Source organism: Rhizopus microsporus (assembly GCF_002708625.1).
Source record: "Rhizopus microsporus ATCC 52813 unplaced genomic scaffold scaffold_3, whole genome shotgun sequence".
NCBI lineage: Eukaryota > Fungi > Mucoromycota > Mucoromycetes > Mucorales > Rhizopodaceae > Rhizopus > Rhizopus microsporus.
In genome coordinates this window covers 124,200-152,097 of record NW_019671918.1, presented here as the reverse complement: position 1 = coordinate 152,097, position 27,898 = coordinate 124,200, and the positions used below count along the sequence as shown (strand labels likewise).

The window sequence follows — 27,898 nt, the reverse complement described above, 5'->3', positions numbered from 1 at the left end:
CCCCCCCCCTTTTTTTTTTTTTCGTGAACATACAAAAAGCAAAAAATCTTTAGATTGTATAATAAAAAAATTGATGGTTTATGTAGTCATGACCGTGTCTCTTTGATCCATTTTTTCTGCCATCATTGCCACAATGGCTGCTCCTACAATACGTGAATGTTGTACGACACCAACTGACAGTTTGGATGCAATATTTTCTGGAATCAAGTTTTTGATTGCCTCACAAACACGAGGATGAAACAATGGGTAATCCTTGTAGACATCTCCACTGATGGCTAACAAAAATATATATAAACATACACATCAAGAAAGATAAACGTTCTTACCAATAGCAAGACCCTTTTCTTGATCCAATCCGATACCTTGTTCTACTGTATATTTTACCACGCTTGCAATCCCCGCACCAAGCAATAGGGCCGCACGATGACCAACCCACTCACACACCTTTTTCACAATTGCTCTATCCCTTAGCGTTGTCTCTCCTATGCGGCACATTTCCTCCAGGACAACTCTTGTATCTTCCAGATCGTCTTTATCTATTTCACACACGTACATATAGCTTGTATCAAATTGATAGGGTATAGATAACAAGCAACCTTCTTCGTCTTCATCATCCTCTGAACTTAAATCAAACGATAACACTTTTTGATCCATCAAGTACAAGATCACCTGACGAACGATTTCACCCAGATACATGCCTGTCGTCATCTTTTCAAAGTTGTGGATACCTGGGTTATTCGATTGCGTGTCCAAGAGCTTGTCAAATTCTGTGATGGGTAAATGCTTTGCACCAAAGTTGCACCATTCTGTATTAATGATCATGTCATCTTTTTCATTGTCTCCGAACGCTTTTATGTTGGACATTTTATCGTAATAAGCACAGTTTGTGCCTGCACTGTGAATAACACCGATACGTGTCGTTGGATGCTGATAGGCATGAGCCAATAGTGTACACACTCCATCTATGTATTAAAAAAAAGGGAAGAGCGTGAGGAAAATATATATTTATATACTTTTGGTTTATTACCATTTGCCATAGCAACAATCTTGACTGCCAATCCCTTTGCCTGGAATCGCCTATCAAATAGATCTACAGCATCACATCCGATAGCATTAGGAAAATCAAAACCATGTTCTAAGGCAATGATTATGCCGCGATCAAGACCAGTCTGTAATACGGCAAATCCTAAACTGATGGCCATTGAATAAACCTGATGCCTAGGAGCACCTACTCTCTGTTGAAAATCGGCTACACAGTCAGCAACATAATCAATCAGGTCGCCAATATCCTGCCCAGCTGTCAGATTATCCGGGATTTTGTACTGATATTGATTAATTGCTAATTTTCCACCTTCGCCCTTTAGTTTCACTTGACAGACATATATGTCGACTCCACTTATTTCTAGTGCCAAATAAGTCCCCTTTTCATAACCAGTAGGATAACCTATTCTATATGAATAAAATAATAAAGAACTAATAAACTAGTTGGGTTTACCAATGACATAGGAAGGAATCATCTTTAATTCACTTCTCTTATAATCGCCAATCGACCTGTCAATATTTAAACCTGCCTTCATTTCTTCATTGATTCCAACCATCAAGTGGTTGAGCTGCTCCTCTGTCACTTGGAACGCTTTCTCTACTTGAGCTAATATTTCTTCTCTACTCGTCATTAAACTTTTTTTTTGTAATAGTAATAATAGTAATAATAATAAAAAAAAGAAAGAGAGAAAAAAAATAATTTTTAATCGTGCGACTCATGTGAGATAAAGTAGAGAGAGAGACAGAGGGTTTTTATTATGCACCCATTATACATTGACTAGACGACAATAGAGAAAAATATTTCCTTTTCATTGGCTATTTGTATAAAAGGGGAAATCAGTGGACAAGTGTCTTTTTAAGGGCATCAATGATCAAGACATGACGCTTTCTCAAACTGTCTTCATCTTCTATTTTTAATTTACTAACCATGCTTACTAGATCAGCATAAGGTGAATCTTGATTTTCTTGTTCACATGGCGGATAGAGCACCGTTTCTTGTTTCTTCTTTTTTTTACTTGAGTCATCTTGAGGTGAGGAGAAGACGTTCATCATGTGTACCAGCTCTTTTTTGTCATTGAATGAATTAGAATCTAGTTTAGGTGTGATGCTACTGTATGTCTTTTGTTGTGTTTCAAATGTTGATGTTACTTTCATTGATGGACGCGTATTGACTGTAAAATCAATTGCTTCAGAAGGTAATTGTTCTTGTTCCTGTTGTTGTTCTTCTTCTTGTTGTTGTGGTTGTTGATGTGAATAAATATAACCTGGTGACCAGAACTGTGCACTAAAACTTGAATTATCGACGGATTTATTGCGTGGGGGTAAAGGTGGTGGTTTAGGGGACGATGGAGGGGAATCTATCTTGGGTTCGGTAATAGATGGTTCGGGTGTGAAAGTCAGATATGGATCTGTAGGTAGGTCGTCTAGTTTAGGATAAATGCTATCATGAATTACATGCTGATCAGATATAAAAGATGAAAACGCTTCTTCAAAAGGTTCATCAGTGACAACAACACTTGGATACATGTTGTTGTCCTGTCCTTGAATATTCGCAGACAATTGATCTAGCCATATTTGAATCTCTTGAGCGGATTCGGGTGGTAATGACCAGTTTAGGTTATCTTGGTATTCAATTATAGAAGACAAGGCATTCAGCCTGTCAATCATTTCTACAGAACTTAAGCATTTCTTGGCAGCTGTGTTTTAATTACTCTTACCCAAATCATACGTTGGTAAGGTCTGATTCTGTAGCACGTCCTCCATAAAGTCATTGAATGTGTGCTGAACATCCTCAAGATGATTCTTTTCCTCTTCTCTGACTGTACAATTGCTTTCTGCAGGAGAAAGGCTTTCTGTAAACGAAAAATTAAAGCTCGGTGACGATATATCCGACGTGATTGAGCCTATGGGTATGGTCAGCATTGATCACAGTGGAACGATAGGGGCTTACCTTGACTTGACATATTGGAAGATGGATGACTTCTTTCATTGCTATTATTATTAGCTTTTCTTCTTCTTCGAACAGGTTTGTATCCTGGTTGCTTGCTAAGCAGTGATGCTGAGCATATAAAGTGATCAGTTATACATTAAACAATAATAGCAAGTACGTTACATTGATGCTCTTCCGTATGAATCTTTTCATGCTTTTTCAAGTCTTGAGGTCGTTTGAATCCCTTTTTACATATCTATGACATAGTTAATGAACTGTTCAGTTGATTGTTTTGTTTGTGTATTTACAGAGCAAACATGAGCTAAAAAAAGGACAGTGAGTTATCTCTTTCTTTCTCAGTGTTTGAATATTTACGTTTAAATGGCAAGTGTACCCTGATATGACTAGCAAGGTGATCACGTTTAGCCGCCACTGTGCCGCAGTTATTCCAGTGACATTGTAAGCATAAGTTATTTGTTGATTTCCTTCCAACATGGTCATCAGATAAGTGATTGTAAAGTTCATCAGCACTGTCAAAGGCTAGTCCACAGTCATTCCACTGGCAGTAAAGTGTTTGTTTCAACATTATTTCTAATATATACACAGGCGCAAGCGTACTCACAAAAAAAAACAATACACAGGCACAAGAAAAAAGGGAATGGATCTTTTATAAGCTCACATTAAATCCCGAATTTGGTGAAACTTTCCGTTTTTAGATTATGTCGGAGGTTCATTTACAGGCCCAAAGAGAAAAGTCAACAAGTCGGTTTAACTCTTTGACCGTAATTAAGCGGTGTTATATGGGGAGCCAGACACTCGCCACAGTTTTTATTAGCTTGTGGCAAGAAGGGAAAAAAATAGAAACTGTGAATGCCAAGGCAGCCCAAGTCATTCTTTGATACTATTTTTAACAATAGAATTTCTTCTTTTTTCTGGGTAAATACATCAGCATATCAAATGAGGGATATTGAATATTTCCTTAAACTATTAAAAAGGATCAATAAAGGAACGTCCTTTTTGTGAGAATAAAATAGTATTCAAAATATCTCTCAATGTGATCCAAGCTTCTTTGGCTCAGCTTCTTTTTTTTTTAAACATGATGCAGTAATGTGTAATGATGATAAAAAAAGGATAAGGACAAGCATTGCTTATTAATACACCTAGTCATGCACGTTCTGGGGGCCCTATTCCTTGGTTAAATTCAAGGAGACTTAATACTTCATGCCAGAAATGATATTCTTTTGCCTACATAACACTAGCCACTGGTTACCATTGATGACTTGCTTTATTGATCTGTAAGCAATGGAGTGACTTTACTTGATCTTTGATTAATTGCTTACCTTCTTTCTACCTCAGCCTGAGGTCTACTTGCATTATACATGAAAAGCAAACATAAAGAGCTATCAGTTGCCAGTATCTTGTGCTCAGGAGCATTACAATTAGAGCGCATTGATCACAATGTCTTGATTTTTCAATTATAAAAGGCCGCAAAGCTCCAATGTTAATTTGATCTTGTAGGTAGATATCTTTGAGCTATGGATAAACATTGATCACAGAAATATTCACTGGTCGTGGGTTGGCAGTAAGATCAATAAATAACGTGCTACTCTTGATTCATAATTTGAAATAGTGTAACGTACAATATTCTGTATTGACACCGACATTTTTTATTTAATTACTTGGTATCCGGAGTTTTGCGATAAGCTGAACTTGTTCTTTATCTTTTTGATTCCCAGTGAGAAGTTGGAAATCGACTTTATCATAATCATCATAAAATGGATGCATTATTTAAGCGGAACTCATAGATTAGAAACTGATTACACATTAGCTAGTTCAAGCATCTAGCAAAACTATTTGTAGCAAAAAAAAGGGGAGTTCAAGAGAATGATAATAAGTAATAGAGTCTTTGTAGACCATATAAAAAGGTAGTAGTCATTCACAAAGATATTGTACATTATAAAGCGCACAAGACAGAGGACATGTATATATGCATACTTATATAGAGTTTAATTATTATAAAGAGTAACAAATAATAAGGAGGGTATATACACATAAGAATCAGTTGTCTTTCTTATAGTTTATCACTGCTAAATTCTCAATAAATGCAATAAATCGTTCGCTGTACATCTTGGGATGAATAGCAGATATAGTGTCCCTATTTTGAGTGAGACTCTTTAATGCATGTTCTGCTCTCTTTAGTAAACTGTATCTTGTCAAGATATCAATAACACCCATATAATAGACTTTATCTGTTGGTTGATTATTTTCATCTGTTGATTTAAATCCACCATCCTCAGAGTAAAATATACAATACTTTCTCTCTTCAAAAGGTGTTTCTGGTAACAGTGAAGAATCCAATTGAACAGGGTTGGATAGCTTAATTGCTCTTCTTACAATGTCTGCTTTACTCCCTCTTCTATTTCTTGATAGGGTTCTTTCCAATTCCTTTGTATGTGGTTGAACAAAGCGCAGGTTACTATCTCTAATATTTTCAGTATTTCCTCTAATGATATCATGTATCCCAATAAGCAAGCTATAGTCCATAATATTCAATCTGGATAACAATTGCACATCTGTACGTAACTGCTCTAAGAATAGTGCTTTCTTTTGTGTACCAAGCTCTAATCTCTTCTTTCTATTGACCCAGTTGAGGTCCTTTAATACCGCATGGGGATTCTTGCTGATATCTTCCTCTGTTGTTATTCTTCCATAAGTAGATCCCTTCAAGTCATATGTCTCATGTACATCTTTATTGCTCGGCAGCACGTTACCCATGACTACAAAATGAATCTTTCTTCCATGAGGTAACTTGATGCGATGTAATCCATAGAATCGACAGAGTAATGTATGTGGGTTCTCACAAACATGCTAAATCAAGTTAACATTAAACAAGTCACCTCGAGATAGATCGATCTACCTGATAATAGTCCTTGAGTATCTTTCGCATAAATTTATGTTCTGTGTGATGAATTGTCTTAATAATAAATCGATAGTCTCGAGAATAGTAAAAGAAGCTTCCGCTCTTTCCCGGTGACCCTAATTCACTGAGAATGTATTTATTCGTAAGTGACATCTAAAAAAAAAGGACATGTTAGAAGTAAAATGAAACAATAGCGCGTTTCATGTTTTACCATGTAATCTGCAGGATCAATATGAAACTGTTCTCGTAAATATCTAAACACCCAAGGCGCATAATCCTTAAACTTGAAATCATACTTGACACCAGGCGTCAACTCGTTACCAGTGCTTGATCAAGTAAAGAATGAATTTTTCTTTTCTATTTGCTTTTATCAATATACTTACACATCAAATACTAGCTTATGAGCTGCCTTAAAGTCATCATCACTAAGTTCTCTGCGTATCTTGGCAGATACACGACCCACAGCAATTCGAATCCCAGTCAACATATCATACATCAACTGATAATTTCGATGTCCCTCTCCTACACGAGTGCCTATCATCACCCTATCGTCATCTTCATCGTCATACTGGTGCTGCATTCGCCTTGAAGCCCGTCGTGCAGCACGCCTGGCCGTGATCTCTGCTTCCAAGGCTGCTTGATCTTCAGGTCCTAATTCACCTAGATCTGGTGTCAGTGTTCGACGGTGGCGTGACAATGTAGGTGTTGAAGAAGCTCTTTTTGTCTGAGAGACAAACGAAGGATTGGGATCCAAGGGGAATGGAGCCACATCCTCAGACATTCGTCTTGTGCTGTAGTGTGTGTCAAGGTTGGGATTAACTGGAATAAGCTCTTTATGGTCTTTTGAAAGTCTAGACTCTGGTACACTTTTACCAGATCGTAGAGACTGCGAAGTGGGCATACACAATAATATTTAAGTTTACAGAAAAGAGAAAGAAGAAGAGAACGTGTGCAAGAGTGAAAAGGAGAGAAGGAAATGAAAAAAAAAAAGGACTTGGTTTCAGGAGCAAAGCCAAGACATAAAAAAAAGAGCGGAGATCATGCATACTTTTTGTGGGGGGTTTATGAACAATTGCGTCTTTTTTTTTTGCTTAAAGAAGCTAAAGGTGTAACACACACAATAGTCCTTAATAAGTATCCATTTGTGATCCTCGTGGCCAAAAATATCAAAGAGCCACCTATACAAAACAAGATCATTGTCTCTATTACCAAGCCACTTTTGGCAAGATTACGTTTTATTACACCCAATCTGTTATATCCTGTGAGTCCCATAGATTTGTCTTGTAACTAATGATCAGTCTATCATCTTGGTTTATGTGGATCATTCCCTTTGTATGATAACTTGTCTCTCCTCGTAGTAACTTTTCTGCCTTTACGCGACACACGCGGTGGTTCTGACCAAGCTTTAAACGCTCGAGTGCATCATCATTCTCACTCTTTGCCCATTCTATCGTCATTTTCTCATACTCTGACACATTTTTCCAGTAGGCTTCAACGTTGGGTTCATCTGGAGGCACTGATAATCGACCAGGTTTAGGCACGCCCCCTGTGGTACGTTCATCAAAGGACAGTTTGCTAGCATCTCCAGTAATGAGCGAAGGTAAACTGTCTGCTGGAATGTACTGTTCAAGGTCTTGGGCAGTCTTTGTAAACACGATCTTGCTGACGACAACAGGATCCAGTAAGGGCGTGATTAAATTCCATACTATGGGATGTAAAAGGAATTTAATAGGTGTGTTAATATATATATCAAGCAATATCGAACCTGTAGAAAATATCCAAGGTGCTTTATGAACACAGGCTAAACCGAGAGACTCAGGATAGTAGGCTTGAAAGCATTCAGCCAAGAATTTAACCGCATCAAAGTCCTAAAGTATATAAGTTGAGTGTTTAAGGGTATTAATTGCCTGCTTGTATACCATATTAGCCATTGTAAAATTCTCTAAACTAAACACGAGGCATACAGTCTCCATAGGATAATCACATATGAGTCGAGCTGTTTCCATAATGTAAACTGTCAGCAGTTTTGCAAGCTCCAGTGGTTGATCTTCTTTATGGTAAACCTGAACATTGACAAAGCTTTTATGTATGTTAACAGAGGTTACAGAATAATAAACGTTGTTGATTACCATATACCACGATAGTTATTATCAGGGCCACCGAGTGTTACTAGTTTTCGTCCCAATAGCTCCTTGAACGTAGTACCTAACCCACTCTTGCAACGCTCTAATTCTTCAATTAACCCTGTTTCACCTAGCGCCACAATATCATCCGTTCTCATTTCTAGACGCCACCGTAAAGTATTAGCCAACATATGGTAGGCCGCATCCAAATCCCATTTGCGTGCACGTAAAAATCGTAAAAGGGTTGAGTCTGGGTTATCTGTAGCGACTAATCCCCAAAAGGTTCGACGAAGCAATGAACCAGGTATCAAAGGCAACGCCTGGTCTAGTGGCAAGCTCTTCCACCGAGGATCCGATGTAGTACCTAAGAAATAGTCTCTATCTTTCTTGTCTTCTTTTTTGCCAAAACCTAGAAAACCACTTCCATTTTTTTTGGCTGTTGTCTCTTGTGTATTAGCTAACTGTATCTCGTCACCCTTTTGTTCAAATAAAGCAAAAATGCGTAACCAAAACTTCTTTAATTTCTCGGTTTGGTCTTTGTCTAATGAGCCTGCATGACCTGGTTTGCGATTGTCCAAAGACAGATCTTTGGCCATGACTTTGGACATGTTGAATACGTAAGCAAGAATAATGGGGAGAAAAAAGAAAAAAGAAGGGTACTTTTCCTTTTTTGAAATGACATCTTGTTTCACCAAAATCACAGTAACACATCCGGAAGTATATTTTATTAACGGATTTTATAAAACATAGACAATCTATCCACCTTGTCTTTAGGTACAACATCAGATGATTTGATAAGGGTGAACAAACTTTCAAGTTCTATTGATAAAAATGGGTTTAGACAATATTCTCCATATTTTTTGTATTTATATTACCTTTTTCCTGCTGTTTGGATAAAAACATGAGTAACATGTCCAAACGTTTTACCCGCGAAAGGCCGTCTAATACGTCATAAATGTCTTTTAGTGTCTTTTGCTCTACATATTTAGTTGCTAATATATGAATCATTTGTTCAAAATAGTCGGATTCGAGGGATGATTTAAACAAGGTTGCAAACGAAGCAGGTGGAATATTCTATATGAGATTAAGTATCATGCTTTTTTAAGGGAATGTTAAACCTACTTGAAAGTATTGATATAAAACATCTATGCCTCTTGCCTTGCATGTTTTCCAATCTCGTTCAAATTCAAAGTTTGTCTTGGGGACTGGAAACTTCAGCGGCACTGTTGAGGAAGGCACAATGGCAGGCCACGCCTTTTCAGTGGTCACCTTAACTGGCAGTGAGTCTGTGGTCTTTTTCTCATTCTCTTTTCTTTGCTCCTCCTTGACTAGGGTTTTATTTGCAGTACTTTCCTTGACATTTTTAGCTTGTTTAGCAGTTGTCATTGGCGCCTCTGAGGCTGGTTGTGTGGTTTTATTAACTTTGCTTGTAGAAACTGGAGTCAATGGAGGTTGCTGAGATGACTGGGGCTCATAGGCAGCGTCAATAACATTGATTGGTAACGAACGAAACTTGCTTTTACTATTCGTTTTCTGTTCTTCTGGTAATGTTTTGTTACTTGAAATGAGCGCCTGCAAATCCTTTGCTATAGTTGCATTTTTTGGTTCCAACTTTAAGGCCAGTTCCATATCTATAATCATTGGCATTAGAGAAGATAATATATACAATAAATCAATTATACCTTTTTTAGCCTCTACAATTCGACCCAGTTTCTGCAAAGCTATACCGCGTCTCCAGTAAGCTTTAACATTCTTGGTATCGAACTGAATTCCTTTTGTACAATCCCTTTCTGCTTCTATGTAACTAGTGATACTATGTAAGCACGCCTTCTATATTACATAATTCAAAGACTTACTTTTCCAACTTTATATATGCCATGGCTCGATTCACATAATAGACAGATACGGTCGGATTCAACTCGATAGCCTTGGTATAATGAATCACAGCTTGTTTAAAGTTGCTTTGCTTGAAATAATCATTACCCTGATATTCTGTTAGAGTCGTATTTTATCTAAGTATATGGATCCTACTTTTGTCTTTTCAGCTTCTGCTCTCTCTATTAAAGTAGGCTTTTTGTTGACTGGGATCTAGTAATAGAATTAGTTTTCTCTTTTTTCAAATGTTAGTTTCAATCTATATTCTGCTTACATCCTTTTTTGGGGTCGAAGACAAAGCATTTAGACCCTTTGGCTTCAAATTATCTAGAACAATCTCTGTCATTTCACGAATAGGAGATACTGTCTATTATTGACAAGGTCAATATACAAATATCAACTGACACTGCCTTGTTATTTACTTTATCATGAATCGGTTTGCTTTTTAATAATGCCTCGTCCTTTTTATTAATGTCTATTTGCCATTTTAAAAGATCATTCCATAATGCTTCATTTGTACTGGTCATTTTCTACACAGTTTTTTAATTGTTCAAAGAGACAAAGTTCATGTTTATATGACATTCAACACAAGTCACGCATATGTCAATTCATACAGAGCAAGTTTGATTTTTAAACTATACACTTTTAGGTACTTTAGGAGCATTTACTTGTTGGTTTACGAACGGTTTCAGAATAAAAGGCGTTACATGAGATATATTCATCAATGCGAGCTTTTTTTTGTATTGTGAACACTAAGAAATGATCTACATAAACTTCCACTGGAACTAACGGAAAAAAATATGAAGGAAAAAAATAAAAAAAAAAAAAAAAAAAAAAAAAAAAAAAAAAAAAAAAAAAAAACTATATTTACACAGGTATATTGTTATGTCAATGTTGAAGTTTCCTTTAAATGCTACTTTTCTAGATACTCACAGTAATCGGTAAATGCTTGACTAGTCTTCCTTTTCTAGATAGTTCCCTAAAGGCAAGGAATTCTTTTTCATAGAGATTGAGGCTTATTGCTTCTCGGACAATTGATTATTGATATTTTTCTTCATTGTACTGCTATACGGAGTCTTCTTTTAAATGCTGGTCGTTTATTTCAACTATATCTTCTTGTCGCATGAGGTGCAAAGAAGACATCAGTTTTGCCCGCTATCGGGGAATAAATTACGATGAGAATGATAAACTGCGCTTGTAAGCCTAATCTTTGGTAATTTTGACACAATGATATCAGTAAGGAAACACTGAAAAAGAAAGAAGGAGCAACACATAGTTATAAAAGGTAATTAGGTCTTTAAAAAGCCTAAATAATAAGGGAGATAAAGAGGGTTATGGCTCCTAATTTCTCTTTTGATATAAAGTTAAAATCAAGCCAACTAAAGTTGCTATGACGTATCAGTTGAAACATTATAATTTACTTCTTTTTTATTTTTACATTCTTTTCCTTTTTCTGTATCAACTCTTTTTCTTTATAAAATGTCAAAGTTGCCTACTATTGAAGTTGAACACGATGTTCACGCGCCTGCTTCCACTTATTATACAACAGGTGATAATGCGAGACATAGGACAAGAACTCATACGGTAAGAATAAAGGAAAGAAAAATTATGCATAAATCATGTTGATTATTTTTTATATTGTAGAGAAGTCATCAAGTAGGAGGAACTACTACAAATACACTGGAAGGAACACGTAGACGACGTGCTTCACATGGTAATTTCATTTTGTAGTTTAGGAATATACAATACTTAGTTACTCTTGTAGATGAAAAGAATAAATCACGTCGTTTTTTGATTGATGTTGAAGAGACTCAGCGAAAGATTCTGGAACAAGAAGATACAGATGGTGACTTTCAAATCACAATTAATGATTTGGGTCCAAAAACGATGTCTTTAGGTACAGCCGATTCAGGTGGTTACCGAAAGATTGACATTAGAGGCACATATATGCTGTCAAATCTATTACAGGAGCTCGCACTGGCTCATGACTATGGAAGAAAGCACATTGTACTAGATGAAGCTAGATTAAATGAGAATCCCGTGGATCGGTTGTCTCGTATGATTCGTTTCAACTTTTGGGATGGCTTAACTCGACGTATTGATGCCGATTCTCTTGAAGTCATTTGTCCGGATCCCAAAAATAGATCAACCAACAGAAACCCTCGTATTTACGTTCCCTGCGATGACCATGAAGCATATGCATTCTATAAACAAGTGGCAGAGGTTCGCAAACACTTGCATCTTGAAGTGGAATATCTTCCTCGAGAGATCACTGCAGATTACGTCAAGAGCATCAATGATCGCCCTGGTCTGCTTACTTTAGCTATGCGTAAAGTAAAAGATGAAAATGGTAATGATACATACGTTGGTGAGCCCTTTGTTGTCCCTGGTGGTCGCTTCAATGAAATGTATGGCTGGGATTCTTACTTTTCGGCGCTTGGCTTACTTGAAGACGGAAGAATAGACCTGGTACGAAGCATGGTAGAAAACTTTGCATATCAAATCAAGCATTACGGTAAAATTCTCAATGCAAATCGCTCCTACTATCTTGCTCGTTCTCAGCCTCCGTTCTTGACTGACATGGCAATCAAAGTGTACGAACGACTTTCGCCCGATAAAGAACAAGAGAACAAGGCATGGCTAAGACGTATACTCAAATCAGCCATAAAGGAATACTGGGAGGTATGGATGTCCGAACCACGCCTAGATAAAAAAACAATGCTATCGAGATATCGTCCTGATGGCTCTGGTATCCCTCCCGAAACCGAAGCTTCCCATTTCGTTCATATTCTAGAGCCTTATGCTAAAAAACACAATATTACACTGGACGAATTTATTGAAAAGTACAATGCGGGTGCCATAAAGGAGCCTGAGCTAGACGAATACTTCTTACATGATCGTGCCGTAAGAGAATCAGGTCACGATACTACTTATAGATTCGATAAAGTATGTGCAAATTTGGCAACAGTTGATCTAAACACACTGCTATACAAATATGAAATGGACATAGCCGACGTTATCAGAGATTATTTGGACGATGACTTGGAAGATTTTAATGGTGTCAAACAAAATCCAGATGACTGGTTAGAAAGAGCCAAGCAGCGCAGAGAACGTATTGACAAATATCTGTGGAATGAGAAAGAGTCTCTCTATTTTGACTATGATACCGTCAAGGAAGAACAGACGACATATGAAAGCGTCACTAGCTTCTGGGCTCTCTGGGCAGGCTGTGCCAGTCACGAACAAGCACAATCCATGGTGAAAAATTCACTCTCCAAGTTCGAAGTCATGGGCGGTTTGGTGTCTGGTACCGAGTCATCTCGAGGTGCTATTTCTTTAGAAAGACCTAACCGACAGTGGGATTTCCCATTTGGCTGGGCGCCTCATCAGATGATGGCTTGGGTAGGTCTTGATAAATATGGTATGCTTGAAACAGCTCGTCGACTAGCATATCGCTGGCTATATACGTAAGTACTATTAAACTTTTTATTATGCATACTCATTTATTCTTTAGAATCACAAAGGGTTTTGTCGATTTCAACGGCGTCGTGCCTGAAAAATTTGACGTTGTAAGTTTATCTCACAAAGTAGAAGTCGAATATGGTAATGTGGGTATAGACTTCAAGTGTGTACCCAGGGAAGGCTTTGGTTGGATGAATGCTTCCTATCAAGTAGGTCTTAGCTATTTGACTACAAACATGCGTCGCGCCTTGGGAACATGTACTCTTCCTGACTTATTGTTCGAAAAGGCAATGATTCGTGAACACCGCATGTTGGGCATGACACCCGAAGAAGAAGAAACCGTTGCTCTTCGTCGTCGCGCATCAACCATTGCTGCCAGGGCTATCACACGTAATGGTAGCATTAACGCTGCAGTTACTCGTATTTCATTATCAGACGCACCACCAAAGCAATAGATAGCTTTTATCATTTTTATTGTGTGTTTTGAAAAGCATATATGCAGCTAATAAAAAACACGGGAAATTTTACAGTTTCGAAAGTCGCTCATCCTTTAGCAACTTAACGACTCTTTGGCTACAGCCCCAGCTGGATTGATAACCTTGATTTAGACATAAGATTAGTTCACATTCCTGACAGATGCGATATTCTTACCATGAGAACCATGTCCATAATTATGGCATACGGTCACCTTTTGACCATTAGAGCGATCTATAGATACGTTAATAGGGACAATTTATAAATAGAATAGTGCACTTACGCTTAATCTCTTTTTCAATACGGATACCACCGCGGCGAGCAGGACGAAAGCCAACGTTATAAGAGACAATATCAAATGCGTTAGGACCCTTCCCATGCGTGATATCTGGACACATCTCGTAAACTCGCTTCAGGATATCCTTTGTAATTGCCTCATCAGGAGCAGTGACTTTATTGTCAGGATCTACTGTACCGCCACAGATGACAGTACCATCGCCCCGAGGAATGATGTACGTCCAGCAAGTAGTACCTACATATCACTATCAGTGGCATATTCTTTTTATGATTATCACATTACTGTCATCATAGTATTGCGTCTGTAGTAAATAAAATTAGTCAAATTGGCGTAAGGGTTTACATGACACCAACCTTGATGTGAGGAGCACGAACAAGAACGGTTTGTCCACGCAGAGTAAACAATGCATCATCTTTAACATCTTTTAGATCATGTGATCCATAGCCTGTACAATTGACAACGTTATCAACATCTGGATATGCCTCAATAGCTTCTTGAATACTGTTAAATGTACGCCTCTCTATACGACCTCCTAAGCTTCTATAGGTTTTTAAAAGCCACTGAAGATATTTGGGGACATTGGCGACACCTATTCGCGTCAATCAGTACCTGTTTATCAAAATTGAAAAAGAAGGGCCTACATGAGGTAAAAGTATATCCGTGGGACATTCCGGGTTTAAGATTTTGCTTTGGAATAAGCCGGACCTATAGATTGCATTGGTTAATCCAAGAGACAAACTTGCTATAGATATCATACATTGTCATAGATTTTCTTAACCCAGTAGACTTCCTCATCTGTCGCCTGTGGTTGCCTTACATACTGAACAGCATCTGTTCGACTAACATGGGCATCAGGAATATTGTCACAGATACGAGCGAATTCCTTTTTCGAATCCAAATCGATCTCTATGTGAAAGAATAAATAACCGATGTGTCGGGCAGTCATTTTCTCTCTTACCATGCAAGCGATAGTCATCAGGGCTAGCAGCAGTTATAATTGACGCACCAGCCCATGGGGAAGTATACTCAGAAGATATATCGCCTGGTAAGTGTCTTGCAGCAATAATAACATCCTTGAAACCATTGCGCAATAAGCAGATACCGCTTGTTAAACCCGATACACCAGCGCCTTAGAAATAACAAGGTAAATAAGTCTCTCAATAAAAGTTTCATGTTCATTACCAAGTATAAGTACTTTTTTTGTCATTTTGAAAACTTAAAGAAAAAGAAAAAGAAGGAAGGACAGAGAATATGCCAGATTACTACAATCGTGGGGAAAACTGAACTTTAAATTCGAGATAACGCTTTAATGACTCATACTTAATAGACATAAGCTTCTATACGTATAGATTAAGCTTACCCTTGTAAAGCTTGAGAAAAACAAGAGAAAGAGAGAAAGTGTATAGGTTATTTTTAATATCTTTTGTAATCATGTAAAGTTGTAATGGATGCGATTTAAAACTGTAAGAGAGAATTATAAAATAGAACCTTTCACATCGTATGTAAAAGATATGAACAACGTAGTAAAACCTTAAAATTCGGATTATAACGTTTATTTATTATACATGTAAAATGCATTAAATCAAGTAACTGTGTCACCTTTGAGAAGGGGACACCAACTTCAAACTCATTGAGCTGTGATTAAATATTTAATTTCAGTCTCTGGGACCCATCAGCAGGGGGCTTCAGTGCTTTTTTAGCTTCTTTTTTCACTTTTCGCTAGAACCCCATCTTTATCTCTTTTTCACATCCATCCATCTATTTTCTCAACCTTCAACACTCAAATTAAAGGTAAATGTTGTCTACTTTGGAAGCAACTAGCTGCTATATACACAACTCCTCCGAAATTCGCCTTATTCGAAATTCTCCTGTGCGCTTGATTCTTGAAAATGTGTAATGAAAATTACAAGTCTTGCTGAAATTTCCAATACTCTTCTCAAACAATGTACACATGCTGTTTTTTCTTTCCAAAAAAAAAGACAAGCTACTTTTACTACTTGATGGCCGTCGTCATTTATTGAAGATGGAAAGTTTTAGAAGATGTGCTTTGGATGACGTGGACACTACAGTCATACGTAATCGACCCAGCAACTCCGCAATGGCGATTTTTTTTATTTGCTATTTTTCAGAGCAGCAAAAGGGAGCAGAGAATATGTATTAGAATGGATCAGATTACGCACTGTATGTGTATCGACAGACTACACGTAGAGCTGTGATCATAGATCAGTTATGATTAGTACAGCAAAAAGACTTGTTACTAGTATTGTCATTTCATTGTTCATTTTCTTTGAAAATCAAGTCAAAAAGAGACACAATCTTTTATGGAGAAACGAATTCGGAGGATGGCAGTTGATTGATTATCCCCTTTTTTAAAAAACGCATTACTCACTTTTTTGTCTACCTCAGTATGTCCGCTGCCGACCACGCTGATGATCTCATTGACTACGAAGAAGAAGATGAACAAACTCTTCAACAAGAAACTACTGTACAACAAACAGCTAATGTAGATGAAGAAGAAGAGAAGAAAGACAAAAAGGGTTCATACGTCGGTATCCACTCTACTGGTTTCCGTGACTTCTTGTTAAAACCTGAACTTTTAAGAAGTATTGTCGACTGTGGTTTTGAACACCCTTCAGAAGGTATTTTTCTCGAATATCAATTGATCAGCCAAGAACCCTAACACTCAACGTGCTCTAGTCCAACAAGAATGTATCCCTCAATCCATTTTGGGTATGGACGTTCTTTGCCAAGCTAAATCTGGTATGGGTAAAACTGCTGTTTTTGTTCTGGCTACACTTCAACAACTTGAGCCTGTGAATGGCGAAGTATCTGTCATTGTTCTTTGCCATACTCGTGAATTGGCTTTCCAAATCAAGAATGAATATAGTCGTTTCTCCAAATACCTTCCAGACATCCGCACTGAAGTATTCTATGGTGGTGTGCCTATGACCAAAGATGTTGAAACCTTAAAGGACAAAAATAAGTGTCCTCATATCCTTGTGGGTACTCCTGGTCGTGTTTTGGCTTTAGTACGTGATAAGCATCTCAAGCTTAACAATGTCAAGCACTTTGTTTTGGATGAATGTGACAAAATGCTGGAGCAGTTAGATATGCGTCGAGATGTTCAAGATATCTTCCGTGCAACACCTCATCACAAGCAAGTCATGATGTTTACTGCTACATTAGCAAAGGATATGAGACCTGTGTGTAAAAAGTTTATGCAAAACCCTCTTGAAATCTATGTTGATGATGAAGCCAAGTTGACTCTCCATGGTCTTCAACAATTCTATATCAAATTAGAGGAAAGAGAAAAGAACCGTAAATTGAATGATTTACTAGATTCACTTGAATTCAACCAAGTCTGTATTTTTGTTCGTTCTGTTGCTCGTGCAAATGAATTGAATAGAATCTTAACAGACTGTAACTTCCCAAGTATCTGTATCCATTCACACATGACTCAAGAAGAACGTATCAAGAGATATAGATCATTCAAGGAATTCGAAAAGCGTATTATGGTTGCCACTGATATATTTGGCCGTGGTATTGATATTGAACGTGTCAACATCGTTATCAACTATGATATGCCCGATGGCGCAGACTCTTACTTACACAGAGTGGGTCGTGCTGGTCGTTTTGGTACCAAGGGTCTCGGTATCACTTTTGTTTCTGATGAAAACGATACAAAGGTCTTGAACGATGTCCAAAGTAGATTTGAAGTTAATATTGCACCACTTCCTGAAGACGTTGACATTAATGCCTACATGACTTCTTAAATTCATTTTTTAATAATAAACGGCTATGGTTCACGCAAGAAGTATTCAATGAAAAGCAAAGACAAGGCCAAATAAGAATGTCAGTTAGAGAAAAGTTTATGAAAACAATTTAAAGATTTGCCGATTTCTCATTTGCTTTTTCACATTGACGTTCAGTAAAGTATACACTTTGTTTTGAATTGATTGACATACAAGGCCAATCTCACTTTTGTTGGTTATCGATTATTTAAAAGATAATATGTAATAATACATAAAATGAACTTGACACTTTTGTAAATAACCCATAACCGAAATATTTATCTTTTATTATTATTTGTTGCCTAAAGTTATCAGTATGCGAGTAGTTTCTGAATAAAGTATAATGCATGAAATACCTCCTTCTCACTCCTCTCAGCATCTTTCGATCTCAAAAGAGATATTAGATTTTATCTTGCTCGAGTGGGATGAAATTTTATTGTTTCAAGGCGCCCACAGTGGTCTTTTATTTTGTTTAATTGTAATGCATGAACTACGGAAAGAATTGCAGCCAATGAGGTAACAACAAAGTCACTATTTTTATTTTTATTTTACTAAACCCCACATGAAGTTTTTACTTTCTTTTCGTATAAACTATGCTTCGATTGTCCGCAAGGGTCTGTAATTCGAGTTCAAACGTATTCAAGACGTCTAGTCGCGTTTCTCGGCCTATTTATCGTGCCCAGGCTATTAGACAATACACAACTCCAAGTAGTAGTAAATAGTAATAATAATAAATACAACTACTAAAAAATTATGTTATCAGAGCAGGCTGTTTTCAATAAAACTCTTAGTACACCTGCTGCCACTTTTGGTGCTTCAAAGATAATACCTCTTACTGCATTTGGTATTGCCACTACTCCTCTATTGGTTAAGAAACCAGTAATGTGTGAAGGTAATAGATGTGCTGTCTGACTTATATACACATGGTTAACTGTCAGTGCATAGCCGTTTATGCTAATGATATGAGTCAACCAAAGATTATTACTACTTCCAAGCAAAAGTCAATCCTTAACAAGGGTGAGTTGACCTTTGGGACTTTTCTAGGTTTCTGTACAGGGTTTTTGATAAAGAAAGTTGGTAAAATATTCGCCATGTTTGTTGGTACAGGCTTTGTATTTTTGCAGGTAATTTATAAATAGAAAATTTTCCCATAATGGCTTATTCCTTGTGTGTAGTACCTTGCTCAGGAAGGCTATGTCACCATTCATTGGGACCGTTTAGAAGGCAGATATAACAAAACACTAGACGTTGATAAAGATGGAAGAGTGACAGCAAAAGATCTTCGTTCCAAGTGGCAAAAGTTTGTTGATCTCTTGACAAACAATATTCAATTCAAGTCAACCTTCTTGATCGGTCTATATGCGGGTATCAGATACGGTTAACTTTTTAATTCATAAAAGTGAGATCATGTAACATTATTTTTTTTTTCTGTATTTTCTTTTCTGCCCTAATTTTTTCTTGGCCTTTTTTTTTTTTTTTTCATTATTCTTGGTATTCTCTGTTTTCAACATGCCAAATCCATTTCATGAACCACAGATTAGAATATTAAAAGAAGCATTTCCAGATATTGACATATTAACTATTGACGAAGCTCTTTATTCAGCTCGAGGCGATATTAATACAGCATTTGATATGTTATTAGAGCCCAATAGTCCAACCAAGTCAACACACTCTGTAAATAAGGAATAACATGACAAAAACTAACGTACTAACACTTTATATTTCTATCTTCAAACAGTCAGAAACAACACTATTTTCTCCGATTGTAAGTTATCTCAATAGAAGGGATGATGTTGTCTATATTGATACATTTTGATATAGAACAAAACTAAATCACCAACTGTTCGCGAAGAGTTGGCTCAATGGCGTCAGGAACTTTATGTAGAAAGTCGATTGAAAGCCGAGAGAGATATGAATAGAAAGACGAACAATGGATCATTTTTAAGCTTACCAAGTATATTCTCCTCAACACATCATACCAACCTCAGCTGAATTTTTTTTGTGTGTGTGTATAGGGCGTATAAAAAATAACCCATTCATACATCATAGCGATGGTCATAGTAATAATGACAGAAATAGAGTACATCGTTTGGAAAGTAATGAGAATATCGTCCTTTTGTTTAGAATGTATTATGTTGACTCCTTCTTTTTATTTTTATATATAGACACAGTTAAATATCAATCACAGTGTTCATCAATAGTAAGTACACTGAAAGTTATTTACAGTGTCATTATGATATAACAGTAAATATAACAGCACTTCACAAAACTTGAATACAAATCACCATAATCAAGGTCAATCAATTAATCTAATGATTCTGTTGATTAAAACCTAACCTTAAAGACTGCTATAGGATATCCCAATATCGTATTTACCACTTCAATTCGATCAACTCCAAATCGCTCTACCTTGCCACCACCAGTACCGCCAAGACGATTAACTGGTATATGAATTAATAGACAAATCATGACAAGTATTAAACAAAAATGATTATAGTCGGAGAAGTTCGTACAAACCCCTTTCTATCAGAATTACCAAACAATAGCAATTCATCACCGCAGCTATTGGTCAATACTCCTCCTCCTTCAAGAAGACTAAATACAATCACACATCATCAACGAGGTACAACAGATCATTGATAATAATACACCATTTACTAAGCTAACTTTATGATAGCAATAGACGAAGGAGCAGTCAATAACCCTTTCGACGAACCTGATATGCCTCCTCCTGCATATCAAGATATACAAAAAGACACTCTTGTGCATCTCACTCCGTAAAAACACGCTTGATCTATAATACTCATTGTAACATCACAATCTCACAGTGATATCATAGCTTATATATATATATATATGTTTCTCTTTACTCTTCTTTTTGTCTAGTATATGTATATCTATTTATTTTGTAAAACTGTTGTATATTTCCATATTATGCGTAAAAGTCATTTGCATCTAACACATGCTCAGCAGTGATTCCAGCAATAGTTGTAACAATTTTGATTTCAGTAAGCCCAAAAATAAAACTCACAGTAATATCCACTCTAGTACCATTCTCTACGTTCGAAAGCCATGGCATTTTTACAGGAAGTTCAATGAGCTTCACTACTTTCTTATCGGTAATATATCTTGGTATTGAGTCGTCGTCACAAGCGTATAGATCAACTTTTCAAGAATATTAACTCGTATGAGCTGAGAAATGATCACTTTTCTCTCCTATTACCTTCGGTATGCTTTGGATATTCTACCCAGTAGCTTCGTCTCATTGTTTGGTTAGCACCAATACGAGCACCTTTCATCGCAATGACTTCAAATCGTGTCGAGCATCTTTTTATTCCATCACTTGTGATAATGGCACTTGATTCTGGATCAATTCCTTCTACAAATGGAAGCCGTGTTCTTATGCCATATGATCGACGTAATATTTTGCTTGTCACTAAAGTTGGTCCAAGTACATGATATATTGCTCCTTCAGCAACCGCTAATTCTCCGCGTGGCGGCATAGCTATCTCTCCAACTTCATCTGGACCAAGATTGTTTTTTAAAGCTTCATAAAGATATGAAGAAGATCCAAATCCTCCAACAAGAAAGATAGAGTTAACAAAACAACCAACTTGTGTCAATTGTTCTTTAACTAAGCCAATAACTTGACCTAAAACAGGACCGAATACATAGTCTTCTAGTTCATCTTTATCAAAAATCATGTGACCATTCTAAAGGCAAATCCATTAGTGTTTTGTCTTGTTGCCGTTTTACTTACATCATTCAAAAATTGAGCAGGAATATACTGAGAAACAGCAGCTGGTACTTCTAACGTATATTGATCTTCGTCCCCTCGATAATTAGGCTAAATAGATTGTTGGTATTGTCAATCGATATTGTAACTAATATCATACTTTTATCCGTTCTATAAAGTTGTCCATCATTGTTTCATACATACAGGCTGACACCTTTTCTATGTTACTGCCTAGCTTTGTCCTTAAGAGAAATCTCATGTTTTGATCAATAAATGCACTTCCACACATGCCACCATGTCCTTTGGTCACTTCTTTTAGCTTCCTTGGTGGTTTGATATCCTCTATTTGACTTGATTCAAAGTTAATGATGTTTATGTTTTAATCCGTAGAAAGATATTTACTAAGTCACCAAATCAATTGTGCCTCCTCCAGCATCAACAATCATGAATATGTCCCCATTTCTTAAACTCAAAGAATTGTATCTATTTTCACAGTATGCTGCCGCTGCTTCTGGCTCACTTATAAGCTTGAGCCTTTCTAACGGATCATCTGCAGTTATCATGCCTGCCCTTATAGCTGCTTGTCTCATCAATGCCTTTGCTTCATCAGACCAGATAGCGGGAATAGTTAAGCACTATGCATAGATATAGATAGTTAAAGTTAAATCACATTTGTAAGTAGTATACTTACATATTGATATTGGTGCTGTCTATAATTCTGAAATCCTGTTGTCTTTTGTATCTCTTCACAAATGTACTCGTGAAAACGTCGTAGATAATCTGATACAGCATCTACTGATGTTTTACCATCAGGTAATGGAATGTCATCCTGCACCAACGCAAGTTTAAAGTATTGCAAAAATACACCTTCTTGGCTTGGCTATTAAATAAAGTATTATGACGTGCTCATTGAGGACAATCAGTACCTTTAAAGCTAGTAATTTCGCGCCTTTTCCCCAGTCTAAGACCTTGTTTTTATTTTTATAGTATAAACATGTAGGAACTTTTGCATAAAAACCATTGTATTTTGGCCATTTCGTGATTGCATTAATGTCTACATCAGAATTCTGTGCTAGGCAGAAACAGCAACCCTGCATAAATGTGTTTGAGTTAATATTGTTTATGCATAGTTCTTTATTAAATCATCAACTTACAGAGAAGGTTGTCCCTGTTTGTTTACAATAATGAATAAGAAAAAGACCTTGTTAAAAAGTGAAATGTAGTTACCAAAGTCAATAGAGACAACAACAGGATGATCTAATTTACAACTCATCAAACTAAGAGATTCCCTACAAAAGGGGTAAGGAAAATAAAAAGCGGAATCGAAATTGACAACAAAAAGTGCTCTTTTGTCCCTGAGTCGACATCAATTGATAATTTGTGACCTTGTAGATACCTATATCACATAAGAGGCACGGAAACAACAGCCTTAATGATGAAGCTCATGGGTTAGCCGCTGAGCTTGTGTTCTATGAAATGAAAGAATCGACAATTCCCCTTTTACAAATACAACAGCTTTTATACAAAAAAATGTGTGTGTAAACCACATTACTGAATGTATTTTATTCAGAGTGAAATAACATATGTGTGTTTACTGTTAAAGAAGTTCAATCAGCATTAAAGGTGATCCAGACCATTATAAGCTAAGAGTGCTCCTTGTGCCTTGTCAGAAGGCTTTAATATGTTTGGTGTACCCATATTCTTTATCATGGTGTACAAATCATTGGGCGACTCAAATTTGGTTTTACTCATAAGCATAGCAGCTATACCAGAGACGTGTGGACTAGCCATACTATTGAGGGATGAATGTTAGCTTTTGGAATGAAAGCTCGTTCGATATTCTACCTTGTTCCGTCCATGGTAATAGTCTTGTTTTCAAGCCAATCACTAGTGATATTGGCCCCCGGGGCGTATATACTAACACACTTTCCAAAGGATGAAAATGGTGGTATGATATCTTGATAGTTTGTAGCACCAATAGCAAACACATCAGGGTTTGCAGACGGTGAGTAAGCACATGCATCATCACCCGTGTTTCCGGCAGAGACAAAGACGGGTATATCGTAATCTTGAACGACCATTGATAGGGCTTCGTCTATCGAGCTTGAGCGTGGCCCACTAAGAGAAAGGTTGATTATACTGTGACCAGGCTCGTGAGTTTCAACAATATACGAAATAGCTATATGTTTATTTAAGATTTGTTATCCTATATTCACCCTTTATTACATACCTTGAAGTAAAGCAGAAGTAGTGCCATCTCCATTTCGGTCAAGTATCTTGATTCCATGGAGAAAGGATTTTTTTGCAACACCAAATGCTTTACCACCAATAATACCAGCAACATGTGTGCCTTTGAATGATAAATTAAGTTTATATGAATCAAGAGCAAAAAATAACGTACCATGACCAGAAAAATCTCCGGAATCTTCATAACTAATAAAGTTGGCTTCCATCAAGGCTCGCCCTTCAAAGTCAGGATGATTTTCATTTATTCCTGAATCCAGGATATATACATGTATCCCGGTTCTAGATGTTGTGTAAGTTTTCATACTAGCTTTTATATCTTACTACGGCTTCTTACCCAGCAGTATCATCTGCAGTATAAACTGTAAGGTCCCGTAGCTCACGGTGGTTTATACGAGCTATACCCCAGCTAGGAACGTTTACTTGAGTAACAATTCCACGCTTGGTCTTACTGTTTGGCACTTTGTGCATTACGTCTTGCATATAGATCTTTGGATCAGCAGTGGGAGGAATAAAGGGTGCTTTATATATCTGGTTTTGCTCTATGAATTCTATATCATCTATATTGCTAAGATAGTTTACAAATTGAGAGTGAAACGAGCCTGTTATGGCTTTATAGTTATCACCAATCTGAATATCTTTTAGTGATTCCGGTTTCATATCTTCATCGCTTGTCTGGGGCATATCACTCATCAGTACATGTTTTCCTTTAAGTGAACTCTTTAGACCTTCTTGAAAAGTTTTGTAATGCTGTTCAACAAAAGCGGTTGATTCAAATCCTAATGATTAATAAGTAAAAAGGTAAGGCGTATAGCAGGTAGATAGTTCTTACCAGTGATGTTTTTAATGCTCGGTGCCTTAAACTTTATGATGTGTGTAGGTATACGACGGATATTTTCTTGTTTGGAGATGTCGACCGCTGAGTCACTATTTTCATTTATAGCTATACAATAGCTGATACCAAGCAAAAGGTAGGTGGTTGTAAATGAGAGAGTGAGTTTCATTCCGATCGGAAAGAAGAACAAAACAGAAAGAGAAAGAAAAAACAAAGGACACACTTTAGTACATTACGTACATACCAGCCAAAAGTCCTCGGGTTATTAAAATGCTTTTGGTAATAGCATCAGGCTAGTTCTGTTACTTACTAGCTGATATGCCCAATTGTTTATCTAATTTGCTCTAAAAAAAAAGTATCATACAAGTGTACAAACTAGTCATTCATTGGAATTATGGCAAGTCTGTGCAAAAGGAAAAAAAAAAAAAAAAAGACAGCATCAGTAAGATCATCTTGCAACATTCATGGTAATTCAACGATATATCAAACCTCGGCATATGTATTGTTATGTCTGGATTAAAACGCTAGCCGCACGACATTTTATTAAAAGAAAACTTTACTAATAATAGCTATAATGGATTGATCCTTTACCGCATCTCCATATAAATTAGCTACTTTATTTATAGCCATTTTGTATCCTTTGCCCATATTGAACCGTATCTCTGTGCAAGGAAGACGCAGATACCACTTGCTGCGCTGATGAATGCGAGGATCGTCATGGACCAGCCATTTCCTATAGCGGGTATCAAAACAGGGGCTACTAGTGGTGTAAATCCGGCAGATAAACATCTTAACAAGTTGGCTGTGCTCATTACAGAAGCAGCATATTTGGGGTAAATGTCCGATATATACGTATTACTAGGGGTTTGCACTAGACCAACGCCCAATCCTACTTTATAAACATGAATAAGTTCTATTCTTGAGCCTACTTTCTCATAACTTACACAAAAATAGGCCAAACAGACATGATACGACATGGATACCAAAATGCGAACACCAGCCATATACTACTTCTCCCATGGGCAAAATAATAATACCGAGCCAAATGACGCTTAGCCGTGCCTCTGGTACGTTCTTTTTGACTATTGCGCGATCAGACAAGATACCTGACAAGACTGCACCAATAGCGTTCCCAGTACCATTTGCCAAATAGGAAAGCCCTATTTGTGAGCTTGTAAAGTGATAATGTGTTGACAGTTGCTGGGGTAAACTTGCTATCATAAAGTACATAAATCCATAAGCAATAGAGTAAGGCGTTGTGGCGAAAATGACGGAAAGCTTCGTTAAGAATATAAATGGTTTCGACATGCTCTTCAACAAAGGCTCTTGATGAATAAATCTCTCTTCACTGTCTGCTATCTTTCTTTTTTTAAGAATGATGGCAGATGTTTCGGGCACAAAAAATAAAATGAGTGTAAAGATAAAACCTCCTAGAGCGCAGAGTATCCAGAAAATGAATCTCCATCCGATATCTAAATTTAAATTAATGAGTAACTGTTTACCAAGTAATAACGTTCAAACCAATACATTGGTTTATGTATCCTCCCGCGATAGGTCCAATGACGGGGCCAATGAGCGGCCCAAGAAGAAAAAATCCCATTGCATTGCCTCGTTCCTGTTGGTCAAATAGATCAATAACAGTGCTAATTTACAAATGTATATGAGTAAATTCTTATGGTTCATAGGATGTGGCATACCCTGCGCCTACTGCTTGTGAAGCGCTTGCTCCAGTCGCTTGAAGCGCTCTCATTGCTATGAAAAGTCCAACGGATCTGGATAACGCACAACCAACAGTGGCTGCTATGTATAAGGCTGTAGATAAAATGTATATGATACGCCTTCCGTATCTCTCAGAGAATGTAGCCCAAAACAGAGGCTAGTATAGAAAATGAATATAAGAGACTAAGCCATTTATAATCTATATACCATTAAGCCAATAACAAACACATATAATGATATAGTTGCATTTATAGTAATGTTGGTTGTGTGAAAGGTTTGGCGTACTTGTGCAATTGCAGGAATCTAAAGTCTGTTATGGTCATTGATTAAGATAGATCAGGTATCTCGCTATTTACATAAATGGAGCTCGTTACAGGGCCTAAAAAGCCCTGCATTGCAACTATTGTTAAAATGAACCACTTTCTCTTGAAGGACATCTTGTCCTAAGTATAAAAAAGTGTCAATTACATCTTTGTCTACATGTTTATATCTTTTAACCTTCACAGAATATAAATGTAAATCGTCAACAGCTTCTTTTTCAGCATTTTCTTCAGAAATAACCGTTTGTTCTCTACTGCTTTCTTCGTATGGATTCTTTAAAGCATTAGATTGCTCGTTTGCAGATGAAGAAGCATCAGCTGTAATCATTAGTCAATACTTTTAAACGAGAGCTATAAAGTAAAAGCACCTATAATTGTTCAACTTGCGGTAATTATAGGCCTCAAAAATTTTAGCCAGTTTTAAAACTATTTGCTATCTATTCTAATGTGGTCACTGATGAACTACTCCGTACAGAGCATGTGTTAGCCTCAGAAATATATGTACGTTTGCTTCTGTGCCTTGTAATGCTTGTATTTCTATTAGCTTCAGATACATTATTTCAAGGTAAATCAAACATGTAATATTTCCGGTGATGCCGAATTCTCACAACACCACCGTACTTTTCGATCTTTTTTTCCTTTTTTCTCCTGATTTGAAGTAGAACTTGTTTTTCAAATCGATTAACTAACTAGATAATAAGGACATCGGCATTATGTCTTTACAGAAAAAAAAAAAAAGGAGAGATGAGATAACTTTAATTGGTTTGGATGTATTTTATGCGTGGTGACTGTAGGCATATGTAACTTTTGTATGTTGCCAAGTTTAGGATGATTTAATGGAAGGGTTTTTCCTTTTGAATGTTCTTGCTTCTCTTGGCTTATTATTCAGTTTAATAGTAACAACAATGAGCAGTAAGCTTTACACTAAGAATTATACGTTGATCATGGCAACAGTTGGAATAGAAGTATCCTCTGGAATGCTCCGAACAAATACGCCAAGAAGAAATGAGCCCTATGAAGAGCATTATTATCTACGTAGGTAGTTATTCCTCTACTACAGTTTTAATGCTATACATTTGTCCTTATTTCTTGCATTTGAACATATTACGTCAATAAGCTCGTGCTATTGT

General features: G+C 36.9%; 14 protein-coding genes across 14 annotated transcripts; 4 read left to right on the top strand and 10 right to left on the bottom strand.

Moving 5' to 3' along the window:
* Positions 1-78: 78 nt before the first annotated feature.
* On the bottom strand, positions 79-1,673 carry RHIMIDRAFT_234491 (actin-like ATPase domain-containing protein; the record flags this gene model as incomplete). The annotated part of the gene is made up of 4 exons (XM_023608167.1): positions 79-275; positions 327-962; positions 1,028-1,444; positions 1,496-1,673. The coding sequence occupies 4 exons, from the start codon at positions 1,671-1,673 to the stop codon at positions 79-81; spliced, it is 1,428 nt and encodes a 475-aa protein (XP_023468827.1).
* Positions 1,674-1,750: 77 nt separating this feature from the next.
* On the bottom strand, positions 1,751-3,003 carry RHIMIDRAFT_84531 (uncharacterized protein). Its single transcript, XM_023615774.1, has 2 exons — positions 2,993-3,003; positions 1,751-2,945 (listed from the first exon to the last, which is right to left on the bottom strand). Exon 2 carries the CDS (start codon positions 2,707-2,709, stop codon positions 1,879-1,881), a length of 831 nt encoding a protein of 276 aa, XP_023468826.1. The 5' UTR covers positions 2,710-2,945; positions 2,993-3,003; the 3' UTR covers positions 1,751-1,878.
* Positions 3,004-3,128: 125 nt separating this feature from the next.
* RHIMIDRAFT_198522 (uncharacterized protein) lies at positions 3,129-3,557 on the bottom strand (the record flags this gene model as incomplete). The annotated part of the gene is made up of 3 exons (XM_023606294.1): positions 3,129-3,227; positions 3,280-3,293; positions 3,347-3,557. 3 exons carry the CDS (start codon positions 3,555-3,557, stop codon positions 3,129-3,131), a joined length of 324 nt encoding a protein of 107 aa, XP_023468825.1.
* Positions 3,558-5,029: 1,472 nt separating this feature from the next.
* Positions 5,030-6,432, bottom strand: RHIMIDRAFT_286612 (SAICAR synthase-like protein; the record flags this gene model as incomplete). The annotated part of the gene is made up of 4 exons (XM_023613398.1): positions 5,030-5,839; positions 5,889-6,044; positions 6,103-6,217; positions 6,275-6,432. 4 exons carry the CDS (start codon positions 6,430-6,432, stop codon positions 5,030-5,032), a joined length of 1,239 nt encoding a protein of 412 aa, XP_023468824.1.
* A 473-nt stretch (positions 6,433-6,905) lies between these two features.
* On the bottom strand, positions 6,906-8,683 carry RHIMIDRAFT_84493 (CRAL/TRIO domain-containing protein). Its single transcript, XM_023615773.1, has 4 exons — positions 8,021-8,683; positions 7,811-7,970; positions 7,657-7,759; positions 6,906-7,596 (listed from the first exon to the last, which is right to left on the bottom strand). Exons 1-4 carry the CDS (start codon positions 8,620-8,622, stop codon positions 7,130-7,132), a joined length of 1,332 nt encoding a protein of 443 aa, XP_023468823.1. The 5' UTR covers positions 8,623-8,683; the 3' UTR covers positions 6,906-7,129.
* Positions 8,684-8,696: 13 nt separating this feature from the next.
* Positions 8,697-10,672, bottom strand: RHIMIDRAFT_289603 (uncharacterized protein). Its single transcript, XM_023613661.1, has 8 exons — positions 10,312-10,672; positions 10,164-10,256; positions 10,046-10,102; positions 9,871-9,998; positions 9,697-9,818; positions 9,137-9,645; positions 8,890-9,088; positions 8,697-8,833 (listed from the first exon to the last, which is right to left on the bottom strand). The coding sequence occupies exons 1-8, from the start codon at positions 10,414-10,416 to the stop codon at positions 8,742-8,744; spliced, it is 1,305 nt and encodes a 434-aa protein (XP_023468822.1). The 5' UTR covers positions 10,417-10,672; the 3' UTR covers positions 8,697-8,741.
* Positions 10,673-11,368: 696 nt separating this feature from the next.
* Positions 11,369-13,806, top strand: RHIMIDRAFT_248334 (neutral trehalase; the record flags this gene model as incomplete). The annotated part of the gene is made up of 4 exons (XM_023610507.1): positions 11,369-11,473; positions 11,534-11,603; positions 11,655-13,356; positions 13,404-13,806. 4 exons carry the CDS (start codon positions 11,369-11,371, stop codon positions 13,804-13,806), a joined length of 2,280 nt encoding a protein of 759 aa, XP_023468821.1.
* A 69-nt stretch (positions 13,807-13,875) lies between these two features.
* Positions 13,876-15,330, bottom strand: RHIMIDRAFT_234485 (nucleotide-binding domain-containing protein; the record flags this gene model as incomplete). The annotated part of the gene is made up of 9 exons (XM_023608166.1): positions 13,876-13,949; positions 14,003-14,059; positions 14,109-14,357; positions 14,406-14,424; positions 14,477-14,712; positions 14,765-14,828; positions 14,881-15,029; positions 15,082-15,252; positions 15,306-15,330. 9 exons carry the CDS (start codon positions 15,328-15,330, stop codon positions 13,876-13,878), a joined length of 1,044 nt encoding a protein of 347 aa, XP_023468820.1.
* Positions 15,331-16,530: 1,200 nt separating this feature from the next.
* On the top strand, positions 16,531-17,896 carry RHIMIDRAFT_198460 (ATP-dependent RNA helicase SUB2; the record flags this gene model as incomplete). Its single annotated transcript, XM_023606289.1, has 2 exons — positions 16,531-16,762; positions 16,821-17,896. The coding sequence occupies 2 exons, from the start codon at positions 16,531-16,533 to the stop codon at positions 17,894-17,896; spliced, it is 1,308 nt and encodes a 435-aa protein (XP_023468819.1).
* A 575-nt stretch (positions 17,897-18,471) lies between these two features.
* RHIMIDRAFT_289599 (uncharacterized protein) lies at positions 18,472-19,377 on the top strand. Its single transcript, XM_023613660.1, has 4 exons — positions 18,472-18,622; positions 18,678-18,806; positions 18,860-19,038; positions 19,090-19,377. The coding sequence occupies exons 1-4, from the start codon at positions 18,508-18,510 to the stop codon at positions 19,294-19,296; spliced, it is 630 nt and encodes a 209-aa protein (XP_023468818.1). The 5' UTR covers positions 18,472-18,507; the 3' UTR covers positions 19,297-19,377.
* A 46-nt stretch (positions 19,378-19,423) lies between these two features.
* Positions 19,424-20,695, top strand: RHIMIDRAFT_234482 (uncharacterized protein; the record flags this gene model as incomplete). Its single annotated transcript, XM_023608165.1, has 8 exons — positions 19,424-19,588; positions 19,653-19,679; positions 19,736-19,868; positions 19,930-20,010; positions 20,080-20,114; positions 20,259-20,358; positions 20,412-20,537; positions 20,592-20,695. The coding sequence occupies 8 exons, from the start codon at positions 19,424-19,426 to the stop codon at positions 20,693-20,695; spliced, it is 771 nt and encodes a 256-aa protein (XP_023468817.1).
* RHIMIDRAFT_271367 (uncharacterized protein) lies at positions 20,412-22,970 on the bottom strand. The gene is made up of 7 exons (XM_023612251.1): positions 22,577-22,970; positions 22,342-22,530; positions 22,053-22,285; positions 21,811-22,000; positions 21,675-21,761; positions 21,138-21,627; positions 20,412-21,079 (listed from the first exon to the last, which is right to left on the bottom strand). Exons 1-7 carry the CDS (start codon positions 22,745-22,747, stop codon positions 20,847-20,849), a joined length of 1,593 nt encoding a protein of 530 aa, XP_023468816.1. The 5' UTR covers positions 22,748-22,970; the 3' UTR covers positions 20,412-20,846.
* A 269-nt stretch (positions 22,971-23,239) lies between these two features.
* RHIMIDRAFT_302460 (aqualysin-1) lies at positions 23,240-24,365 on the bottom strand (the record flags this gene model as incomplete). Its single annotated transcript, XM_023614388.1, has 5 exons — positions 23,240-23,442; positions 23,496-23,829; positions 23,881-24,000; positions 24,052-24,176; positions 24,232-24,365. 5 exons carry the CDS (start codon positions 24,363-24,365, stop codon positions 23,268-23,270), a joined length of 888 nt encoding a protein of 295 aa, XP_023468815.1. The 3' UTR covers positions 23,240-23,267.
* A 984-nt stretch (positions 24,366-25,349) lies between these two features.
* Positions 25,350-26,885, bottom strand: RHIMIDRAFT_302455 (MFS general substrate transporter; the record flags this gene model as incomplete). Its single annotated transcript, XM_023614387.1, has 6 exons — positions 25,350-25,621; positions 25,674-26,201; positions 26,257-26,372; positions 26,427-26,605; positions 26,656-26,751; positions 26,805-26,885. The coding sequence occupies 6 exons, from the start codon at positions 26,883-26,885 to the stop codon at positions 25,350-25,352; spliced, it is 1,272 nt and encodes a 423-aa protein (XP_023468814.1).
* Positions 26,886-27,898: the final 1,013 nt, after the last annotated feature.

Coding starts and splice junctions, on each gene's coding strand:
- RHIMIDRAFT_84531 (XM_023615774.1), bottom strand. CDS start 2,709: ATGATTGACAGGCTGAATGCCTTGTCTTCTATAATTGAATACCAAGAT.
- RHIMIDRAFT_84493 (XM_023615773.1), bottom strand. CDS start 8,622: ATGTCCAAAGTCATGGCCAAAGATCTGTCTTTGGACAATCGCAAACCA. Junction 7,760..7,810: donor ATTTTACAATGGCTAATATG/GTATACAAGCAG, acceptor TATATACTTTAG/GACTTTGATGCGGTTAAATT. Junction 7,597..7,656: donor ACCTTGGATATTTTCTACAG/GTTCGATATTGC, acceptor TACATCCCATAG/TATGGAATTTAATCACGCCC.
- RHIMIDRAFT_289603 (XM_023613661.1), bottom strand. CDS start 10,416: ATGACCAGTACAAATGAAGCATTATGGAATGATCTTTTAAAATGGCAA. Junction 9,999..10,045: donor CAGAAGCTGAAAAGACAAAA/GTAGGATCCATA, acceptor ACAGAATATCAG/GGTAATGATTATTTCAAGCA. Junction 8,834..8,889: donor ATCCAAACAGCAGGAAAAAG/GTAATATAAATA, acceptor TTTTATCAATAG/AACTTGAAAGTTTGTTCACC.
- RHIMIDRAFT_289599 (XM_023613660.1), top strand. CDS start 18,508: ATGCTTCGATTGTCCGCAAGGGTCTGTAATTCGAGTTCAAACGTATTC. Junction 18,807..18,859: donor GAAACCAGTAATGTGTGAAG/GTAATAGATGTG, acceptor GTCAGTGCATAG/CCGTTTATGCTAATGATATG. Junction 19,039..19,089: donor CAGGCTTTGTATTTTTGCAG/GTAATTTATAAA, acceptor CCTTGTGTGTAG/TACCTTGCTCAGGAAGGCTA.
- RHIMIDRAFT_271367 (XM_023612251.1), bottom strand. CDS start 22,747: ATGCAGGGTTGCTGTTTCTGCCTAGCACAGAATTCTGATGTAGACATT. Junction 22,286..22,341: donor GACAGCACCAATATCAATAT/GTAAGTATACTA, acceptor ATCTATGCATAG/TGCTTAACTATTCCCGCTAT. Junction 21,628..21,674: donor CTGCTCAATTTTTGAATGAT/GTAAGTAAAACG, acceptor ATTTGCCTTTAG/AATGGTCACATGATTTTTGA.